The sequence below is a fragment of the Nerophis ophidion genome, linkage group LG09 (assembly GCF_033978795.1).
Source record: "Nerophis ophidion isolate RoL-2023_Sa linkage group LG09, RoL_Noph_v1.0, whole genome shotgun sequence".
Lineage (NCBI taxonomy): Eukaryota > Metazoa > Chordata > Actinopteri > Syngnathiformes > Syngnathidae > Nerophis > Nerophis ophidion.
The window spans coordinates 6,474,615-6,483,451 of record NC_084619.1 but is presented as its reverse complement, the minus strand read 5'-3'; the positions used below and the strand labels follow the sequence as shown (position 1 = coordinate 6,483,451).

The 8,837-nt window shown below is 43.2% G+C and overlaps 1 protein-coding gene across 2 annotated transcripts in view; it reads right to left on the bottom strand.

Moving 5' to 3' along the window:
- ldb1a (LIM domain binding 1a) overlaps positions 1 to 8,837 on the bottom strand; it is a 98,511-nt gene that overhangs the window by 73,507 nt on the left and 16,167 nt on the right. For both annotated transcript variants that reach the window (XM_061910163.1, XM_061910164.1), the window contains exon 2: positions 5,782 to 5,889. In XM_061910163.1, the coding sequence (XP_061766147.1) occupies positions 5,782 to 5,809 (28 nt within the window). In that variant the 5' untranslated portion in view covers positions 5,810 to 5,889. The remainder of the gene's footprint in view (positions 1 to 5,781; positions 5,890 to 8,837) is intronic.

Below are 8,837 nucleotides of genomic sequence, written 5' to 3'. Positions count from 1 at the left end.
AGAGTTAATGATGTCCCCATTAAGTCAGCATTGCCGGAACACACACACACACACACACACACGCAAAACACACAAACACACACTCACACACACACACACTCACGCATACACACACACACAGGCACACACACAAAGCACACAAACACACACACACATGCTGGTTATCATTTGGAAGGGGAAGCAAGTTTTTGATCAGGACTTGTGAGGACCACCCTTTTTACAGGTTGTGGAGGCATAAAAAGAATGAGGTAAAATGGGGACCCTGGGGAAAAAAGAGTTAACATGGTTCAGAATGGATCCGACAATTATTTAAAAAGGTTTCCCTTTAGGGGACTTGTTTTTTTGTCCCTATACTGTCAGAGGTCCCCTAAAGGTAACTGTGTAAACAGAGCGATGTCCCCATTAAGTCAGTATTGCCGGAACACACACACACACACACACACACACACACACACACATGGATGTCATTAAATGTTTCTGCACTACAGTGAAGTCTGTCAACAAGGGGGAGAACAAAAGTACAAGAGCTTAAGGAGACCAGGAAACAGACTAGACCCTGCAAAAAAAAATACCTCTGCGGTATGTATATCTCATAGCTGATGGCCAATAAATCATTGATGTCACATGAAAATGACTTTGCTTCTCACCTGGGAGAAAACAGCAAAAGTCTGTGAGTGGAAGCCTTCCAAAGTTGTTCAATTTAGAGTTCAACCAAACATTTCTGCGTGGATTTTACAGTCAGCAGGCAATCAAAAGCACCTTATCCATGATGACCAGAGAACCAGGGATAACACTGTCATCATGCAATAAAAAGCACCTTATCCATGATGACCAGAGAACCAGGGATAACACTGTCATCATGCAATAAAAAGCACCTTATCCATGATGACCAGAGAACCAGGGATAACACTGTCATCATGCAATAAAAAGCACCTTATCCATGATGACCAGAGAACCAGGGATAACATAGGAAAGGGTCTGTCTGCTCAGTACAATATGAGAAATTGATTGAATGTCAACAACATAGATACATTACTTCAGGCCTGGGCAATTATTTTGACTTAGGGGCCAAATTTAGAGAAAAAGAATGTGCTTGATTTTTTTAAGAACACTAATACAAAACCTCACAATAGTGTCGGATTGAATGCTAAAAACTTTGTGAAGGAGCGCCTTAAAAAACGGAATGCCATTTCAAGCTTTTTTTTTTTTAATGAATGAGACACCCAGAATGTACACGAAAATAAAGAATGTGGGATTTACAATATTCCGGCGTCTTGTTCACGAGTGGGGGAAGAGTGGATCGTGAGATCGACAGGCGGATCGGTGCGGCGTCTTCAGTAATGCGGACGTTGTACCGATCCGTTGTGGTGAAGAAGGAGCTGAGCCGGAAGGCAAAGCTCTCAATTTACCGGTCGATCTACGTTCCCATCCTCACCTATGGTCATGAGCTTTGGGTCATGACCGAAAGGATAAGATCACGGGTACAAGCGGCCCAAATGAGTTTGGGGCTCTCCCTTAGAGATAGGGTGAGAAGCTCTGTCATCCGGGAGGAACTCAAAGTAAAGCCGCTGCTCCTTCACATCGAGAGGAGCCAGATGAGGTGGTTCGGGCATCTGGTCAGGATGCCACCAGAACGCCTCCCTACAGAGGTGTTTAGGGCACGTCCAACCGGTAGAAGGCCACGGGGAAGACCCAGGACACGTTGGGAAGACTATGTCTCCCGGCTGGCCTGGGAACGCCTCGGGATCCCCCGGGAAGAGCTAGACGAAGTGGCTGGGGAGAGGGAAGTCTGGGCTTCCCTGCTTAGGCTGCTGCCCCCGCGACCCGACCTCGGATAAGCGGAGGATGATGGATGGATGGATGGATGTTACTTATTACTACTAAAACAGGTTGTTTTTGTATAGTTGGTATTGTTTACTCTAACGCAGGGATATTTTCACCAGTTGTGGGCCCACATTTCCAGAAAACCAAGGACCACCGCTCCCTTCACTATTACTCTTTTTGTGTATGTCAAAGTCAAAGGAGCACACAGTTGTTTTTAAGGACCTTCTGCAAACAGTCCAGTCAAAGATCATCTCTATGACAACACTGTGGTGTTTTTAAGAATCTGCTGCAAATATTGTGAGTCTCTCACAAGTTTTTTTTTTTTTTTAGATGAACTCCAGTGGAATAGTCCAAATGATGAAAAAGAGAGGACCTCAAATGGAACCTTGAGGAACACCACAAGTAGATCTAAAGAAGTTGAACAAATGACTACTGACTCGCATCTGAAGTAAACAAAGCTGCAACAACAACTTAGTTACACAATTGTCATTATGAAAAAAAAAGTGTAACTGACAAAAAGGAGAGGACTCAGAGGGGTGCCTTGAGGAACGCCTCCATTGTAAATCTACAGTTTGGACCCCGATGGTCTATGTCAGGTGTCACCAACCTTTTTGAAACCAAGAGCTACTTCTTGGGTATTGATTAATGAGAAGGGCTACCAGTTTGATACACACTTAAATAAATTGCCAGAAATAGCCAATTTGCTCAATTTACCTTTAATAAATAAATTTATATAAATATATTTTAAAAAATGGGTATTTCTGTCTGTCATTACTTCATACTTTTTTCTTTTTTTTCTTTTACGGAAGTTTTTTTGTAGAGAATAAATGATAAAAAAAAAAAACACTTAATTGCACGGTTTAAAAGAGGAGAAAACAGGAATGAAATGAAAATAAAATTTTGAGACATAGTTTATCTTAAAAATTAAACCGAAAAAAAGAAGAGAAAAAATAGCTAATTCGAATCTTTTTGAAAAAATACAAAAAATAATTTACGTAAAATCATTAGTAATTTTTCCTGATTAAGATTAATTTTAGAATTTTGATGACATGTTTTAAATAGGTTAAAATCCACTCTGCACTTGATTAGAATATATAACAAATTGGACCAAGTTATATTTCTAACAAAGACAAATCATTATTTCTTCTAGATTTTCCAGAACAAAAATTTTAAAAGAAATTCAAAAGACTTTGAAATAAGATTTAAATTTGATTCTAAAGATTTTCTAGATTTGCCAGAATTATTTTTTGGGATTTTAATCATAATAGGAAATAAATATTTCACAAATATTCTTCATCGAAAAAACAGAAGCTCAAATGAAGAATTAAATTAAAATGTATTTATTATTCTTTACAATAAAAAAATTCATTTACTTGAACATTGATTTAAATTGTCAGGAAAGAAGAGGAAGGAATTTAAAAGGTAAAAAGGTATATGTGTTTAAAAATCCTAAAATCATTTTTAAGGTTGTATTTTTTCTCTAAAATTGTCTTTCTGAAAGTTATAAAAAGCAAAGTAGAAAAAATAAATGAATTAATTTAAACAAGTGAAGACCAAGTCTTTAAAATATGTTCTTGGATTTTATTTGTAAATGATGGTGGAAAATAAGTATTTGGTCAACCATTCAAAGCTCTCACTGATGGAAGGAGGTTTTGGCTCAAAATCTCACGATACATGGCCCCATTCATTCTTTCCTTAACACGGATCAATCGTCCTGTCCCCTTAGCAGAAAAACAGCCCCAAAGCATGATGTTTCCACCCCCATGCTTCACAGTAGGTATGGTGTTCTTGGGATGCAACTCAGTATTCTTCTTCCTCAAAACACGACGAGTTGAGTTTATACCAAAATGGATACATGGATGATACAGCAGAGGATTGGGAGAATGTCATGTGGTCAGATGAAACCAAAATAGAACTTTTTGGTATAAACTCAACTCGTCGTGTTTGGAGGAAGAAGAATACTGAGTTGCATCCCAAGAACACCATACCTACTGATTATCGGTCCTGCTAGACACCGACCTCTATTTAATAATACAACTTTAACATTTGACAACCAAACAATTAAACAAGGTAAAAAATCTGGGTATTATCTTCGACCCAACTCTCTCCTTTGAGTAACACATTAAAAGCGTTACTAAAACGGCCTTCTTTCATCTCCATAATATCGCTAAAATTCGCTCCATTTTGTCCACTAAAGACGCCGAGATCATTATCCATGCGTTTGTTACGTCTCGTCTCGACTACTGTAACGTATTATTTTCGGGTCTCCCCATGTCTAGCATTAAAAGATTACAGTTGGTACAAAATCAGGCTGCTAGACTTTTGACAAGAACAAGAAAGTTTGATCACATTACACCTGTACTGGCTCACCTGCACTGGCTTCCTGTGCACTTAAGATGTGACTTTAAGGTTTTACTACATACGTATAAAATACTACACGGTCTAGCTCCATCCTATCTTGCCGATTGTATTGTACCGTATGTCCCGGCAAGAAATCTGCGTTCAAAAGACTCCGGCTTATTACTGATTCCTGGAGCCCAAAAAAAGTCTGCGGGCTATAGAGCGTTTTCCGTTCGGGCTCCAGTACTCTGGAATGCCCTCCCGGTAACAGTTCGAGATGCCACCTCAATAGAAGCATTTAAGTCTCACCTTAAAACTCATTTGTATACTCTAGCCTTTAAATAGACTCCCTTTTTAGACCAGTTGATCTGCCGCTTCTTTTCTTTCTCCTATGTCCCCCCCTCCCTTGTGGAGGGGGTCCGGTCTGATGACCATGGATGAAGTACTGGCTGTCCAGAGTCGGGACCCAGGATGGACCGCTCGCCTGTATCGGTTGGGGACATCTCTACGCTGCTGACCCGCCTCCGCTTGAGATGGTTTCCTGTGGACGGGACTCTCGCTGCTGTCTTGGATCCGCTTTGAACTGAACTCTCGCGGCTGTGTTGGAGCCACTATGGATTGAACTTTCACAGTATCATGTTAGACCCGCTCGACATCCATTGCTTTCGGTCCCCTAGAGGGGGAGGGGGTTGCCCACATCTGAGGTCCTCTCCAAGGTTTCTCATAGTCAGCATTGTCACTGGCGTCCCACTGGATGTGAATTCTCCCTGCCCACTGGGTGTGAGTTTTCCTTGCCCTTTTGTGGGTTCTTCCGAGGATGTTGTAGTCGTAATTATTTGTGCAGTCCTTTGAGACATTTGTGATTTGGGGCTATATAAATAAACATTGATTGATTGATTGATGTCGTAGTGGTTTGTGTTGTGGTTTGTGCAGCCCTTTGAGACACTAGTGATTTAGGGCTATATAAGTCAAAATTGATTGATTGATTGATAAAAGCGGACGTGACAACGCTAAAGGCAGTGCCTTTGATATTAATTTGATATTGCCTCAAGGGCCAAATGAAATTGTACGGCGGGCCAAATTTGGCCCACGGGCCAGAGTTTGACATCCATGCCGTGGAGGCACAGTGCCAAGGCAGCACAGGACGTAATATCAGGATCATGCAAGCAACCGTGACAAAATAAATGTTCGGCGTCTCCGCACAGGGAATCATCTTATGTAAACCAAGCGATGGTTGAATTAGTCAGTCAGCAAACTGAAGCACACATTCAGCTTCGGAACAACAGCTGAAATCATCAGGAAGTACAATGAAAGGCAGAAAAGGCTCTTGACATGAACAAGAATCAATTTCCTCTTTTGTGCACGGGAGTAGGGGGGGGAGAAGAAAAAAAAAAGCTTCTCCAAGTGAAGTATTGATATGTGAGTGCTGCCAGGGGTTCTAAAAAAAAACACCAAAAAAAACCCTTGTTTTCTGGCCATGTGTGTGCAGAGCATAACACATTCAAAGTGAAACAGATTGACGCATGCATGACCTTGCAGATCTTTTTTTTTTTTTTCCATTTCTTTAACCATAAGTCGTGGATGTGACAGCAGAAGAGAGGACGGCGAGGGACTCACCGGGACAAGCGCAACCTCCAACAGACATCTTCTCACATGTTGGGGCCTCGGCTCTGAAGGAAACGGCAGCTCTCGGCCCTCACGCTGCTCGCATCGGGGCCGCGCTTTCTGAGGGGGGGAGAAAAAAACAACACAGGGAGAGGGGTGGAGAGATAAGAAGAAGAGGGAGTGGTACAAACGCTCTCTCTTTCTCTCGCTCTCGCTCTCTCGTTCTCTGTCAGAGGCAGGAAGTTGGCAGCGGCCGCACCATTAACAGGCGTGTTGCAAGACAAGTGGGAGGGGTGAGGAAGAAGGAGTGATATGGAGAGTCTTGATTGTTCATGAGAGCGGAGTGAGTGTGGATCAGAGATGTGTGTGTGCAGGTGTGTGTGGACCAGGAGAAGCAAGAGCGAGGCAATTAGCAGAACAGACATGATGGTTGTGTTTGTACAATGTGGGAGTGATGCATTGTTCTATTTCTTTCCCAGTGCTGCGGCGGGAGATAAACATTCTCAGTAGGAGCCCAGAGCCCAGGGTCATTATTGCCAACCAAACACAAACCCCGTTTCCATATGAGTGGGGAAATTGTGTTTGATGTAAATATAAACGGAATACAATGAATTGCAAATCCTTTTCAACCCATATTCAATTGAATGCACTTCAAAGGCAAGATGGGCGGCAACTTGAGGGTTGCGGGTTCGATTCCCACTTGTGCCATCCGAGTTACTGCCGTTGTGTTCTTGGGCAAGACACTTTACCCACCTGCTCCCAGTGCCACCCACACTGGTTTAAATGTAACTTAGATATTGGGTGTCACTATGTAAAAGCGCTTTAAGTCACTTGAGAAAAGCGCTATATAAATATAATTCATTTCATTTCATATTTGATGTTCAAACTCATAAACTTTACTTTTTTTTGCAAATGATAATTAAAGGCCTACTTTTGTCACCCATTCTGTTCATAACTTTTATGGACAGAATTTCTAGGCGCAGTCAAGGCGTTGAGGGGTTCCGGTTTGGTGACCGCAGGATTAGGTCTCTGCTTTTTGCAGATGATGTGGTCCTGATGGCTTCATCTGACCGGGATCTTCAGCTTTCACTGGATCGGTTCGCAGCCGAGTGTGAAGCGACCGGAATGAGAATCAGCACCTCCAAGTCCGAGTCCATGGTTCTCGCCCGGAAAAGGGTGGAGTGCCACCAAGACCCTGCCCCAAGTGGAGGAGTTCAAGTACCTCGGAGTCTTGTTCACGAGTGGGGGAAGAGTGGATCGTGAGATCGACAGGCGGATCGGTGCGGCGTCTTCAGTAATGCGGACGTTGTACCGATCCGTTGTGGTGAAGAAGGAGCTGAGCCGGAAGGCAAAGCTCTCAATTTACCGGTCGATCTACGTTCCCATCCTCACCTATGGTCATGAGCTTTGGGTCATGACCGAAAGGATAAGATCACGGGTACAAGCGGCCCAAATGAGTTTGGGTCTCTCCCTTAGAGATAGGGTGAGAACCTCTGCCATCCGGGAGGAACTCAAAGTAAAGCCGCTGCTCCTTCACATCGAGAGGAGCCAGATGAGGTGGTTCGGGCATCTGGTCAGGATGCCACCCGAACGCCTCCCTAGGGAGGTGTTTAGGGCACGTCCAACCGGTAGGAGGCCACGGGGAAGACCCAGGACACGTTGGGAAGACTATGTCTCCCGGCTGGCCTGGGAACGCCTCGGGATCCCCCGGGAAGAGCTAGACGAAGTGGCTGGGGAGAGGGAAGTCTGGGCTTCCCTGCTTAGGCTGTTGCCCCCGCGACCCGACCTCGGATAAGCGGAAGAAGATGGATGGATGGATGGCCTACAGAAAGCCACTACTACCGACCACGCAGTCTGATAGTTTATATATCAATGATCAAATATTAACATTGCAACACATGCCAATACGGCCTTTTTAGTTTACTAAATTGCAATTTTAAATTTCGCGCGAAGTATCCTCTTGAAAACGTCGCGGTTTGACGTCACCGGTTATTATTTTCCAGCCCGATCCAAGCTATAAGTAGTCTGCTTTGATCGCATAATTACGCAGTATTCTGGACATCTGTGTTGCTGAATCTTTTGCAATTTGTTCAATTAATAATGGAGAAGTCAAAGTAGAAAGATGGAGGTGTTTCCTTGTTTATAATTCCCAAAGGTGAAGCTTTACTATGGATCAGAGCGGTCAAGCGAACATGGATACCGACTACATGTCGACCGGCAGGTTTCGGTGAGAAAATTGTGGTATAAAGTCGCCTTTTACCGGAGATCAGCGGGTCAAGACACCTGTGGCCACACCCCTCCCACTTTCAGGTACTATTTAATCTCACTAAAACACTAGCAACACAATAGCAGATAAGGGATTTTCCAGAATTATCCTAGTACATGTGTCTAAAAACATCTGAATCGCTCTCAATATCCTCATTCACGAATCTTTCATCCTCGCTCAAATTAACGGGGAAATTGTCGCTTTCTCGGTCCGAATTGCGCTTACTGCTGGTGGCTCACATTATAAACAACGTGAGGACACGATGCCGAATATTTCCAAAAACAAATTGAATTGTGAACTCGTCAGACCACAGAACACTTTTCCACTTTGCATCAGTCCATCTTAGATGATCTCGGGCCCAGAGAAGCCTGCTGCGTTTCTGGATGTTGTTGATAAATGGGTTTCGATTTTCCAGAATTATCCTAGTACATGTGTCTAAAAACATCTGAATCGCTCTCAATATCCTCATTCACGAATCTTTCATCCTCGCTCAAATTAACGGGGAAATTGTCGCTTTCTCGGTCCGAATTGCGCTTACTGCTGGTGGCTCACATTATAAACAACGTGGGGACACAATGTCGAATATTTCCAAAAACAAATTGAAATGTGAACTCGTCAGACCACAGAACACTTTTCCGCTTTGCATCAGTCCATCTTAGATGATCTCGGGCCCAGAGAAGCCTGCTGCGTTTCTGGATGTTGTTGATAAATGGGATTCGATTTTCCAGAATTATCCTAGTAAATGTGTCTAAAAACATCTGAATCGCTCTCAATATCCTCATTCACGAATCTTTCATCCTCG